The 14,560-nt window shown below is 47.8% G+C and overlaps 1 protein-coding gene across 1 annotated transcript in view; it reads left to right on the forward strand.

The window, feature by feature from the left end:
- The window catches only part of fbxl18 (F-box and leucine-rich repeat protein 18), a 29,845-nt gene extending 24,557 nt beyond the window's left edge, over window positions 1-5,288 (forward strand). Inside the window, exon 2 of the mRNA XM_038820681.1 lies at window positions 3,324-5,288. Within this exon, the coding sequence (XP_038676609.1) occupies window positions 3,324-4,907 (1,584 nt within the window). The 3' untranslated portion in view covers window positions 4,908-5,288. The remainder of the gene's footprint in view (window positions 1-3,323) is intronic.
- The last annotated feature ends 9,272 nt before the right edge of the window (window positions 5,289-14,560 follow it).

Here is a 14,560-nt window from a genome sequence, read left to right on the forward strand (position 1 = left end):
TGGTCCCTCGGTGGAGCCCGAAATACTCCGACCTCCTCCCGTTTGTCACTACACTCGCCGTCGGGGCCAAGTAGAGCAACTTCACCCACTTAATAAACCCTTCCCCAAACCCAAACCGTTCCAACGTCTCCCACAGGTACTCCCACTCCACCCTATCGAATGCCTTCTCCGCGTCCAGCGCTACCACTATCTCAGCCTCCCCCTCCACTGCCGGCATCATAATTACATTCAGCAATCTCCGCACGTTCGTGTTGAGCTGCCGCCCCTTCACGAACCCCGTCTGGTCCTCATGGATTACCCCTGGCAGACAATCCTCTATTCTAGCTGCCAGGATCTTTGCCAGCAACTTGGCATCCACGTTCAGAAGCGAGATAGGCCTGTAGGACCCGCACTGCTCGGGATCTTATCCCGCTTCAATATCAGGGAGATCAGAGCCTGCGACATTGTCGGGGGCAGAACCCCCCCCCTCCTCGCGCCTCATTAAAGGCTCGTACCAGTACCGGTCCCACCAAGTCCCACATTTTTCTTATAGAATTCCACCGGGAACCCATCTGGCCCCGGCGCCTTCCCCGCTTGCATCTGATCTATTCCCTTGACAAGCTCCTCTAGCCCTATTGGCGCCCCCAGCCCTTCTACCAGCCCCTCCTGGACCCTTGGGAACCTCAATTTGTTTAGGAAGTCCTCCATTCCCCCTCTCCTCGTCGGCGGCTCAGACCGATACAACTCCTTGTAAAAATCCCTGAAGACCCCGTCACTTCTTGGCCCCTTCTGCACTACCTTCCCGCCCCTCTCCTTCACCTCCCCCAATCTCCCTAGCCGCATCTCGTTTGGCGAAGCTGGTGTGCCAGCATCCTGCTCGCCTTTTCCCCATACTCATAGACCGCGGCCCCTGCGCCCTTCTCCACTGCGTCTCTGCCTTCCTGGTGGTCAGCAGGTCAAACTTGACCTGCAGGCTGCGCCGTTCTCCCCAGCAGCCCCTCCTCTGGTGCCTCCGCATATCTCCTATCCACTGCCATAGCTCCCCCACCAGCCTCTCCCTCTCCTGCCTCTCCTTTCTTTCTCTGTGTGCCCTTATGGAGATCAGCTCTCCCCTGATCACTGCCTTCAGGGCCTCCCAGACCGTCCCCACCCGCACCTCACCCGTGTCATTCCAGTCCAGATAGCTCTCAATGCTCTTCCGGACCCTTTTACACACCTCGTCGTCCGCTAACAGCCCCACATCCAGCCGCCACAGCGGGCGCTGGTCCCGCGCCTCCCCCATTTCCACATCCACCCAATGTGGTGCATGATCAGAGATCGCAATGGCCGAGTACTCAGCTTCCCGTACCCTCGGGATCAGCCCCCTGCTCAACACGAAGAAATCGATTCTGGAGTACACTCTATGGACGTGGGAGAAAAAGGAATACCCCCTCGCCCTCGGCCTACCACAGTGAACATGTTAGCAACCATCAATTCAAATACAACCCCAAAGTAATCCTTACTTTCCTTTTAACACAAAGATGAGGTTTAAATTCACTATTGAGAGCAGTTTCCATGTTGAAAATCCCAAATGAACATTCATGAGCTTGCAGAGATTCATATACATCCTGCTGTGATTTCAACTTCTCCAAAACTAAAATGAAACCAAACCCACCCTGCAGCAAAAAGCCTAAAGCGAAAGTTAAAAGCTGACACTGCCCAGCTCCACCCACTCTCTGACATCACTGCTGTAATAAATACCCATTTCTTAAAGGTACTCTCACTACAGATACTTACATAACACACCCATTTATAAACACCTATTTCTCACGACAAATGGGAAGCTCTGTATCTCCTTTCTGGCAAAGTCTCAAACCTGCATGTATATAAACATTTACCTCTGCTCCAGCCCATACTTTGCCTCCAGCTCTTTCAATCCTGCAAACCGACCCCCAAGAAACAAATCTTTTAGTGCCTTAATCCCCTTCTCCTCCCATTTCCATCCCACTTACCTGGCTCAAATCTGTGGTTCCCCCGAATCGGCATTTCCCTTGACCCTGCCCCCAACCCGAAGTGTTGGCGAATCTGCCTCCAAATTCTCAATGAAGCTATTATTACCGGACTCCGAGTATTTTCCCAGGGCTATCGGGAGCGGTGCTGTTGCTGGTGCCTTCAAACTCGACCCCTGCACAAACTCTCTTCCGTTCTGACCCACTAGGATTCAACCCCTCTGACCCAGCTCCGCACCTTCTCCACATTCGCCGTCCAGTAATAATACATCAGGTTCGGAGAACCCAAACCCCCTGCCTTCCCCTCTGTAGCAGCACATTTCTAACTCTGGCCACTTTCCCTCCCCATATGAACGAGGTAATGCTTCCCTCAATCTCCCTGAAAAAAGCCTTTGACAGGAAAATCGGCAGGCATTAGAAAATAATCAGAAATCGAGGCAACCCATTCATTTTAACTGCTTGTACCCGAGCTGCCAGTGACAGAGGGAGACCATCCCACCTTGCCAGATCAGCTTTCACTCTCCCACACCAAACTAGAAATGTTGTACCTGCGGAGCCCCCCCACTCCCGGGCAACCTGAACCCCCATCTTGAGAATTACGTCAGAAACTGTGAATTGCTGTGTATTTTTAACAGTGAAGAGATATCTTCCTTGAACAGAAATAACTTTTGCCAAAATTGACCTATTGAAAACAGACCAGACCATTTTAAGTTGGGTTTTCACGTCAAACTCCAGTAATTTGCCGGGTATCGTCTTTATGTGTGAACACACTGATTGTGAATGAGCTTCAGTTGTGAAGAGCGTCATAATTCTGATCTCACTCAGTATTTATGCTTTACAATTAAGGATCTCTGCGTAGTAACCAGGAGTGGGAGCCTTATCCCTGCTCCACTTGCTTTCACATTCATAAACTAAGGTGCAGAACAGTAACTGCTTGATATCTGAGCTATTGTCTAGGGATTTAGACCTCAGCCACATTTACTGAGCCTGAATGTTTAAAAAAAAATAAAATTTAGAGTCCCCAATAATTTTTTTCCATTTAAGGGCCAATCCACCTAGCCTGGACATCATGCAAACACGGGGAGAACTGAACCTTAATGTTGATTGGTAAGTTTTGTTCCGGCTGGGGAGTCCATTCTAAGGTGTGAAGCAGCCAAATGGCTGGAAGTTGACCGTTTGGTGAAGGCAAGAAAGGATTGAGCACAATTCTACAACCAATGGGCAAATGGACATAGGCATTATTTTGGCTCAGTTGCAGCATTGTAGATACATTGCTCATATTTATTATAAACTGAGCGTTTTCTTCAATTGCATTTTGCTTTCAGAGCCTTGAACAAATTTTTGTTCTGTTTCCAGGAAAGTGACGCAAAGGTGACCTCCCTGCTGAAAGAAATAGCGAGTGACATTCAGCGGCTGAAACTGAGTGGCTGCTACTGGTTGTCTGGCTCCACTATCGATCAAGTGGCAAAGTGTAAAAACATCCTGAAGCTTGACCTAACAGGATGCCGCATGACATCACTGCGTCTCTCCAGGATGCTATCTGTACTCCTTAACCTGCGTTCTCTCGCTTTAGACGTCAGCCAAGGATTTGATGTTGGCCAACTGAGCAGTGAATGTAAGGCAACACTTGGCAAAGTAACTGAACTCAAGCAGACTTTATTCACCCCTTCCTATGGTATTGTTCCTTGCTGTACCAACCTGGAGCGGCTGCTGCTTTATTTCGAAATCCCCGACCGGACTCGAGAGGGTGAAATGCTCTCGGGCCAGCTGATGGTTGGACAAAGCAATATTCCCCACTATCAAAACCTCAAGGTGTTCTATGCAAGGTTGTCACCAGGCTACGTTAACCAGGAAGTTGGGAGGTTTTACCTGTCTGTTCTGAGCATCCGGACTCCTGAGAACCTGCGTGCCTTTCTCCTATCTGTCCCGGGGGTTTTTGTTGACACTGGATGCTCCACGCGGAACTTCCTAGACTTTATGACCAAAAACTTTAGCTTGGAAGCATTGCAGCTCCCTCGTTCCTGGTTGAACGGATCCTCGCTCCTACACTCCTCACTTCTGCACACCATTACGTTGAGCAACCCTGTGTATTTGAACTTTAGCCATTGCATCCTGTCTGGCTGCCAGTTGAGCCATCAAATAATTAACGGCGGCAGAAATGTCCAGTCGTTAGTTAGCTTGAACCTCAGTGGCTGCGTTCACTGCCTGCTATCGGATTGCTCTGTCTTTCGCAAGGCCAAAGATGACATTGATTTTGATGTGGTGGAGGCACTGGTGAACTGTTGCACTAACCTGAGGCACCTCAATCTGTCTGCAGCTCACCACCACAGCCCTGAGGGGGCCGGAAAGCACTTGTGTCTGCTGCTGGCGAGATTGAAACGACTGCGGTCATTATCACTCCCTGTGTGTTGCATTGTACAAAGTGCCAAAAATGCCGACAAACTGCCTAACCACACAGTGCCAACGTTGGGGGCGCAATCTGTGCGCCGGGGCCTAGGCAAGAAGGTTCGAATTGGAGTTCCGACCTACCCAAAGAATATTCAGGAGCAGCTGTCAGCGAATTTGCCAGCAACGGTGTTTGGGACTTTACTGGAGAACGTTCCATTTTTGGAAGAGCTAGAGCTGATAGGGTCCAGTTTTACCTCGAATGTGCCTCGAAATGAGCCTGCCATTAGGAACCTGCAACCACCTTGTGACCGAGCACAGCGAATCAGAGACGAAGAGCTGGCCCTCATCGGACAGTTGCCTCGTTTGCGCAGTCTGACCTTGGCCCAGCTTCCTGGCATCCTTACTGGGTCGGGGCTGATTGGCATTGGACTGAAGTGTCAACAGCTACAGACATTGTCTCTGGCAAACCTTGGTCTGTTGGGTAAAGTTGCTTACATGCCAGCCTTGTGTGAAATGCTGAAACACTGCAAACAATTGAAGGACTTAAGGTGAGTGCATGTCTCTGTTAGAATTTGAAGATTTGTCACATTCTCTGGAAGTAAAGGATTCACCATTTATAGTCGGAACAGCATTTCATGTTTGAATGTAAACTAATCTGTAACCCTCCACGTGAAAGAGAAAATTGCATTTTTATAGCACCTCGTCCGCAGGATGTCCCAAAGTGCTTCCGAGTCAGTGAACTATTTATGTGCAGTCACATGTTATGTAGGCAATTCTGGTGACAAACCTGTATTTAAGAGTTCCACAGAGAACAGGAACGAATGAATGGCAGTGTAGTGGTGATGCTGCTGAACTTGTAATTCAACAGGTCTGTGTAATCCAGAGAATTGCTCAAGTATTTCCTGTTCACAAAAAGCAGAACAAAACCCATCCTGCCAATTACCACCCCATCAGTCTACTCTTGAACACCTGTAAAGAAATGGAAGGGGGTCAGCAACAGTGCTATTAAGCAGCATTTACTTCACAATAGCTTGCTCATTGACGCACAGTTTCGGTTTCACCAGGGTCTCCGCTTCTGACCTCACTACAGCCTTGGTCCAAACATGGACAAAAGAGCTGAACTTCAGAGGTCAGGCGAGAATTACTGTCGTTGACATCAAGGCAGCATTTGATTGAGTGTGGCATCAAGGAGCCTCAGCAAATGTGGAGTCAATGGGAACCATGTGGAAAACTCTTTGCTGGTTGGAGACATACCTAGCACAAAGGAAGATGATTGTTGTTGTTAGAGGTCAGTCACCTCAGTTCCAGGACGTCACTGCAGGTGTTTCTCAGGGTAGTGTCCGAGGCCCAGCTATCTTCAGCTGCTTCATCAATGACCTTCCTCCCATCACAAAGTCAGAAGTGGGGATGTTTACTTTTTTTTTAATTTAGAGTATCCAATTTTTTTTTTCCAATTAAGGGCAATTTAGTGTGGCCAATCCACCTACCCTGCACATCTTTAAGTTGTGGGGGTGACACCCATGCAAACACGGGGAGAATATGCAAACTCCACACAGATAGTGACCCAGGGCTGGGATCGAAACCGGGTCCTTTGCGCTGTCAGGCGGCAGTGCTAACCACTGTGCCGTCCTACGTGGGGATGTTAACTGATGATTTCACAATGTTCGCCATTCGCAACTCCTCAGATACTGAAATGGTCGGGCAGCACGGTGGCGCAGTGGGTTAGCCCTGCTGCCACACGACGCTGAGGTCCCAGGTTCGATCCCGGCTCTGGGTCACTGTCCGTGTGGCGTTTGCACATTCTCCCCGTGTTTGCGTGGCTTTCGCCCCCACAACCCAAAGATGTGTAGGCTAGGTGGATTGACCACGCTAAATTGCCCCTTAATTGGAAAAATGAATTGGGTACTCTAAATTTATTTTAAAAAAAGATACTGAAACGGTCAGTGTTCATATGCAACAAGGTCTGGACCACGTTCAATCTTTGGCTGATCAGTGCGAGGTAACATTCGCAGCACACGAGTGCCAGGCAATGATCTCCCAAGGGAAAATCTATAAAACCAGAAGACATGGGAGCGGAATTAGGCCATTCGGCCCATTGAGTCTGCTCCACCATTCAATCATGGCTGATATGTTTCTGATCTCCATTCTCCTGCCTTCTCCCCAGAATCCCTGATCCCCATATTTTAAAAAAAAAAATTTAGAGTACCCAATTATTTTTTCCAATTAAGGGGCAATTTAGCGTGGCCAATTCACCTAACCTGCACATCTTTGGGTTGTGGGGGCGAAACCCACGCAGACACGGGGAGAACGTGCAAACTCCACACAGACAGTGACCCAGGGCCGGGATTCGAACCCGGGTCCTCAGCGCCGTAGGCAGCAATGCTAACCACTGTGCCACCGTGCTGCCCTTTGATCCCCATATTAATGAAGAACATATCTATCTCTGTCTTAATGACAGTCAGTGATTTGGCCTCCAAAGCCTTCTGCCGCAAAGTGTTCAGCGGATTCACCACCCTCAGGCTGACCATTGATCCTTGACGTTCAGTGACATTCCTATTTCTGAATCCCCATGATCAACATCCTGGGGTTACCATTGACGAGATACTGAATTCGACGAGCCATATAAATACTAGGGCTACAAGGGCTGGTCAGAGGCTGGGAATTTTGCAGCGAGTAACTTATCTCCTAGCTCCCCAAAGCCTGCCCGCCATTTACAAGGCATAAGACAGGAGTGTGATGGCGTACCCTCCATGTGATGGATAAGTGCTGCTCCAACAACACTCAAAACGCTCAACACTATCCAGGACAAAGTGTGGAATCCATGTTATACTGTTCCTTAGCAAGGGACATGAGTTAGTATGAAATCCATAATATCATGCTCCTTAGCGAAGGACATAAGTTAGAATCGAATTCATAATATCCTATTTCTTAGTGAATGACACAAGTCTGGAGATGGGACATGGCGGTCGCTTTCTCAGGAATGCTCTTTTCTGATAGATACTGTAGCCTCCAAAGGCAAAGGGGTGATGTCTACGTAAAAGCAAGATGGAAAGACCGTACTCTTCTATTGGTCAGTTGCCCTGTCTACTGTTAGCTAGAATAACTGTCCTTTCATTGGCCTAAAATGAAAGTTGTATTTTTTAAATCTAGAGTATCCAATTCATTTTTTTCCAATTAAGGGGCAATTTAGCGTGGCCAATCCACCTACCCTGCACATCTTTTGGGTTGTAGGGGTGAAACCCACGCAAACATGGGGAGAATGTACAAACTCCACACACACTGACCCAGAGCTGGGATCGAACCTGGGATCTCGGCGCCGTGAGGCCGCAGTGCTAACCCACTGCGCCACCGTGCTGCCCTAAAATGAAAGTTTAACTGTGATATTATTGGTGTGTGTGACGTGCAAATGAAGGATTAGACTGCAACTCTAATTCTATTGGTTAATCAAGCTATAAATGTTTCTGCTTCACTGCACAAAGATGGAGCGATACGGTGAACTTCACTGTGTTGCTCGCCATATGCACATGTTAATAATGATTGATCAAAGAGTGCTCCGTGTCTGCCTTGAAATACTTCAACAAAAGCAGTCCGCTTGATTGGCACCACATCCACCACCTTCAATAGCCAATCCCTCCACCACCGACACAGTGACAGCTGCGTGTACAAGATGTACTGCAGCAACTTGTGGAGAGTCATTCGGCAACACCTTCCAAACCCACAGCCTCACTCATCTAGAATGACCAGGACAGCAGATGCATGGGAACACCACCTGCAAGCTCTTTAAGTCACTCACCACCCTGACTTGGAAATTTATGGCTGTTCCTTCACTGTCACTAGGTCAATCCTGGAACCCCCTCCCTAATAGCACAGTGGGTGTACTTGCACCACATGGACTGCAATGGTTCAAGAAGGTGGCTCACCACCACCTTCTCAAGGGCAGTTAGGGACAGGTAACAAATGCTGGCCTAGACAGAGATACCCACATCCATGAATTAATTTAAAAATTGACTTGAATCCCATCATGGTAGATGGAGACTATTTTAAAAATTATATATAAATTTAGGGCAGCATGGTGGCCTAGTGGTTAGCACAACCGCCTCACGGCGCTGAGGTCCCAGGTTCGATCCCGGCTCTGGGTCACTGTCCGTGTGGAGTTTGCACATTCTCCCCGTGTCTGCGTGGGTTTCGCCCCCACAACCCAAAAATGTGCAGAGTAGGTGGATTGGCCACGCTAAATTGCCCCTTAATAGAAAAAATTATTGGGTAATCTAAATTTATTTAAAAAAAATTATATATAAATTTAGAATACCCAATTTATTTTTTCCAATTATGGGGCAATTTGGTGTGGCCAATCCACCAAGCCAGCACATCTTTGGGTTGTGGGGGCGAAGCCCACGCAAGCACGGGGAGAATGTGCAAACTCCACACGGACGGTGAACCAGAGCCGGGATCGCACCTGGGACCGTGGCGCCATGAGGCAGCAGGGCTAACCCACTGTGCTACCATGCTGCCCTGTAGATGGAGAATATTGCTTTTTTAAACATGGAAACATCAAAAGCTGTCATCAGTAAAGTAAAATTTGCTATTATTGGATTTTTGTAAAAATCCACCTGGTTAGTTTGCCTTTAAGGATGGAAATCAGGTGTCCATACCCCATCCCACATCCTTAGCTGCCCTCTGAAGTAGCTGAGTGAAACACTCAGTTGTATGAAACACAAGAATCACCTGGTTTTCCTAATGGCACCTTGAGCTTCCATGAACCACTGTCTCTTGTGGAAAATCTGGAGTGAGGGGAAGGAATGTGAACATTGCTGCTCATGTTTAGTGGTTATATATATATATATATTATATCACCATAATCAAGTGACATTAGATTCGTTATGCAAATGTTTGCACACACTCTCCCTCTTGATCAAGGCTCTGTTAACTACTACATGTGGTTTGTGGCATGTTTTATTTTCATTTTACTTTGTTATGGATGGAAAGGGATTCTGACTGTTTGCATCTATGGAGGACTTTCCTTTTCGTCTGTTGCTTCACAGCGTCAGCAACCCAGGTTCGATTCCCACCAGTGCGGAGTATGCACGTTTTCCTTGTGTGTGCGTGGGTTTCCTCTGGGTGCCCCTTCCTCTGTGTGCTCCGGTTTCCTCCTCCAAGTCCCCAAAGACATGCTGTTAAGTGAATTGGACAATCTAAATTCTCCCTCGGTGTAACCGAACAGGCGCCGGACTGTGGCGACTGGGGATTTTTCACAGTAACTTCATTGCAATGTGAATGTAAGCCTACTTGTGACAATAAAGATTATTATTATTTTACTTATTCTGTTCTCGAGTAAGTTTGTTCAGTGCTACGGTGGTGCATGGTTAGCACTGCTACCTCACGCCGCCAAGGACCCGGGTTCGATCCTGGCCCTGGGTCACTGTCCCATATAGGGTTTACACATTCTCCCCATGTCTGTGTGGGTCTCACCCCCACAACCAAAAGATGTGCAGAGTAGGTGGTTTGGCCACGCTAAATTCCCCTTAGTTGGGGAAAAAAATAATTGGGTACTATGTTCAGTGCCACAATATTCGTTTGTGGAGTTTGATTTGTTAAGTCAAATACTTAGACCCTTGAGATTAATATTTTTGACCCAATAAATGCTTCCTCATTACCGGCCCACTTAATGTAAGCAAAGGTACAAATTTGGATAGCGTTTATGTGATTGGAATTGTGGCTACACGGAGTTCTGCATCACTATCTACAGGGCTTAACAGCCAATAGTTATTTACCACCAAATGTGCCTTGTACTGGCCAGCCAGTTGTTATCTTTCATTTGTTCATGCAATGTGAGCTTCGCTGGCTGGGCTGGCATTCATTGCCTGTCCCCCAACTGTCCTTGAGAAGGGGTGGTGAGCTGCCATCTTAAACCACTTCAGTCCACGTGCTGTAATTTAGATACCCCTACAGTACAGTTGGGGAGGGAGTTCCAGGATTTTGACCCAGCAACAGTGAAGAAATGGTGATCTCTTTCCAAGTCAGGGTGGTGAGAGGCTTGAAGGGAAATTTGCAGGTGGTGGTGTTCTTATGTACCTGCTTCCTCCACTCGGTGGTAGAGGATGTAGGTTTGGGAGGTGCTGTCAAATGACCCTCTGCGAGTTGCTGCAGTGCATCTTGCAGATGGGTACACACTGCTGCCACTGTGCACTATTGGTCAAAGGAGTGAATGTTTAAGATGGTGGATGCGATGCCAATCAAGTACACTGCTTTGTCTTGGATAGTGTTGAGCTTCTTGAGTGCTGTTGGAGCTGCACTCATCTAGGAAAGTGGAGAATATTCCATTACACTCCTGACTTGTGCCTTGTAGAATAATAGAATCCCTACAGTGCAGAAGGGGGCCGCTTGACCCATCGAGTCTACACTGACCCTCTGAAGGAGCCCCCCACCCAGGCCCACTCCTCCGCCCTATCCTCGTAACTCCACCTAATCTTTGGACACAAAGGGGCAATTTAGCATGGGCAATCCACCTAATCTGCACATCGTGGGCGGAAACTGGAACACCCGGAGGAAACCCACGCAGACACAGGGAGAATGTGCAAACTCCACACAGACAGCCTACACACCCAAGGTTGGAATTGAACCTGGGTCCCTGGTGCTGTGATGCGGCAGTGTTAACCACTGTGCCGCATGCCACCCCAATTGTGGACAGGCTTTGGAGGGTAAGGAGATGAGTTGATTGCTGCAGAATTCCCATCCTCTGACCTGACCTTGTTGCTGCAGTTTTTATATGGCTGGTCCAGTTCAGTTTCTGGTCAATGGTAATCTCCAGGACCTTGTTGACAGGAGATTCAGTGACGCTGGAGGGTTACCTTCCCATTTGCTAGAGATGGTCATTACCTGGCACATGTGTGATGTGAATGTTACTTGTCACTTAACAGCCTAAGCCAGAATGTTGCCCGAGTCCTGCTGCAAGCAGCAATGAGTGCTTTATTATCTATGGTTTTGCGAATGGACCTAAACACTGCCATCATCAGTGAACATCCCCACCTCTGACTTTGTGATGAAACAGCAGAAGATGGTTGGGCCTAGGACACTATGCCAAAGTAATGACACAGGGCTGTGATGATTAGCCTCTAACAACCACAATCTCACTTGTCTGTTTTATTTAATTTAAATATTGCACAGGTTTTTCTCCTGTCTGTCATCTTTATGTTGCTGTTTCTCCTGCATCTTTCTGTCGGGTGGTTCTATACTGGGGTATAGAAGGCAGCCACCAGTGGCAGCATCTGCAGCTTCTCCCTAATTTTGTTGCATAACAATTCGTGTCCTCCAACTTCCTCCTGATTATCTTTACCTTAAATCGCCCCTCCCTATTCCAGTTACTTCTTGCTTTCATCCACCTTCCCCCTCAATAACTTTTTTTTTCATAAACTTAAGAGTACCCAATTATTCTCTTCCAATTAAGGGGCAATTTAGCATGGCCAATCCGCCTAACCTGCACATCTTTGAGTTGTAGGGATGAGACCCACGCAGAAATGGGGAGAATGTGCAAACCCCACACGGACAGTGACCCGGGGCCGAGATCGAACCTGGGTCCTCAGCGTTGTCGGCAGCAGTACTAACCACCGTGCTGCCCTCTCAGTAACCTAACCTTTCTGTTGTTTCTCAATTTCCTTTCCCATTCTGTGCTGCCACTTATCTCTTATTTCCCCCCCCCACCTCCTTCCTTTCTCCCTAAAATTGCTACTTCATTGCCTGTTCGCCTCCACTTTCTGTAACTCTCAGCCCCACCATTGTCCCTGTCCCTTCTTTTCAATCACACCACCTTCCTGTTCTCCTCTCCCAGTGACTCGGTAAAGCCTCAAATTGACACAATTACATTTGAGATCTTTGAAAGTGAAACTAATGTCTAGATGAAGATGTTCTTCTGCAGCAGCACTTGAGACTGGAAAAGTAAGTAGTGGTAACTGGAGAAACCTAGTTTCTTTGTGAATGATTACACTCACCTTGTGACACAGGCAGTAACAGTGATCATCTGAAAAAATCTTCCAAATGCAAGGCTTGAATTTTATTTTTATTTCCATCCATTAGTTGATATAAAATCCTCATGAGGAGAATTCTGTACAGTCATCATGAAAAAATTTAATACTTTAGTTAAGATGCTTATAGATCTACCAGAGTGTTGCTCACTGAGCACAGGAAATGGGGATATTGGATCCACTGAAGTGGGTAGAAATGTGAAAATTTGACCACAGGCTGATCTCCCTTTTGAAACAGAACTGACTGGTGGTTAGGTGGGGACATGGTGACGCAGTGGTCAGCACTGCTGCCTCACAGCACCAGGGATCCGGGTTCAATTCAAAATTGAATGACTGTGTGGAGTTTGCACTTTCTCCCCTGTCTACGTGGGTTTCCTCCGGTGCTCCGGTTTCATAGATCATAGAATTTACAGCGCAGAGGGAGGTCATTCGGCCCATCAAGTCTGCACCATCCCTTGGAAAGAGCACCCTGCTTAAGCCCACGTACTCCAATCTATCCCCGAAACCCAGTAGAGCCAATTGACCTTTGGTCACTAAGGGGCAATTTAGCATGGCCAATCCATCTCACATGAACATCTTTGGACTGTGGGAGGAAACCGGAGCACCCGGAGGAAACCCACGCAGACACGGGGAGAAAGTGCAAACTCCACACAGTCACCGAGTTCGGAATTGGAGCTGTGAAGCAGCAGTGCTAACCACTGTGCTACTGTGCCACCCACCTTTTCCTCCCACAATCATAAAGATGTGCAAGTTAGGGCAGCATGGTGGCCTAGTGGTTAGCACAACCGCCTCACGGCGCTGAGGTCCCAGGTTCGATCCCGGCTCTGGGTCACTGTCCGTGTGGAGTTTGCACATTCTCCCCGTGTCTGCGTGGGTTTCGCCCCCACAACCCAAAAATGTGCAGGGTAGGTGGATTGGCCACGCTAAATTGCCCCTTAATTGGAAAAAATAATTGGCTAATCTAAATTTTAAAAAAAAAGATGTGCAAGTTAGATGGATTGGCCATGCTACAATTGTCCCTTAGTGTCCAGAGATGTCCAGGTTAGGTGGGGTTATGGGGATAGGGCGGGGGAGTGGGCCGAGGTTGGGTACTCTTTCAGAGGGCCAGTACAGACTCTGTGGGCTGAATGGTCTCTTGCACTGCAGGGATTCTATTGTTCTATGGTTATTTAACCTGAGGATCACCACACCTCCGGCAAGGAATGAGCTGGCGAAGGCGGCTCCTTCATGAAGGACCTTAACGATGCGGTGATTGAACCCACAGTGTCGCTGTTTTAATAGTGTAGATACAGTGAGAATGTTTCCCCTTGTGGGGAAGAGTGTAATGAGAGGCCATGATGGTCACGAAGAGCTCCAATAGGGAATTAATTGAATCATAGAATCCCTATAGTGCAGAAGGCGGCCATTCATCCATCAAGTCTGCATTGACCGTCCGAAAAGAACACCCTACCTAGGCCCACTGCGCTGCACTATCCCTGTAACTCCATCAGTCTTTTGGACCCTAAGGGGCAATTTAGCCTGGCCAATTCACATAACTTGCACATCTCTGAACTGTGGGAGGAAACCAAAGCACCCAGAGGACACCCACATAGACATGAGGAGAATGTGCAAACTCCACGCAGTCACCCAAGGCCGGAATCGAACCCGGATCCCTGGCACTGTAAAGCAGCAGTGCTAACCACTGTGCCACCATGCCTCGCTGGCTCAGAAGAGACCTCTTCATCCAAAGAGTGGTAAAAATGTGAAACCGACTATCACAGGGCGTGGTTGAAATGAATAGTACAGATATATTCGAGGGGAAGCTGAACTGGCAGATGAGGGAGAAGGGAGTACAGGGTCATGATGGTAGATTTAAATGAGGCTCAGCGGAGCATAAGCACCAGCATGAACGGCTTGTCCGAATGGCCTGTTTCTTTGCCATAGATCCTATGCAAAACAGATGACCACAATGCTAAGTGTGGGAACTTGCTGTGTGCTAATTAGTTGTCATATTTCTCGTATTGCAACAGTGACAGCACTTCAGAAGTACCTCATTGGCTGTAACATGTTTTGAGACATCTGATGATCATGAAAAGTGCCAAATAAGTGCAAGCCACTCTTTTTCCAGCAACCGTGCCTCTTTCTATATCTCTAGTTTTGTCATTGCCTTTGTCACTGCGCTTTTCTCAGAACATCAATTACTGCCTT

This window comes from Scyliorhinus canicula, chromosome 15, assembly GCF_902713615.1.
Source record: "Scyliorhinus canicula chromosome 15, sScyCan1.1, whole genome shotgun sequence".
Classification (NCBI taxonomy): Eukaryota; Metazoa; Chordata; class Chondrichthyes; order Carcharhiniformes; family Scyliorhinidae; genus Scyliorhinus; species Scyliorhinus canicula.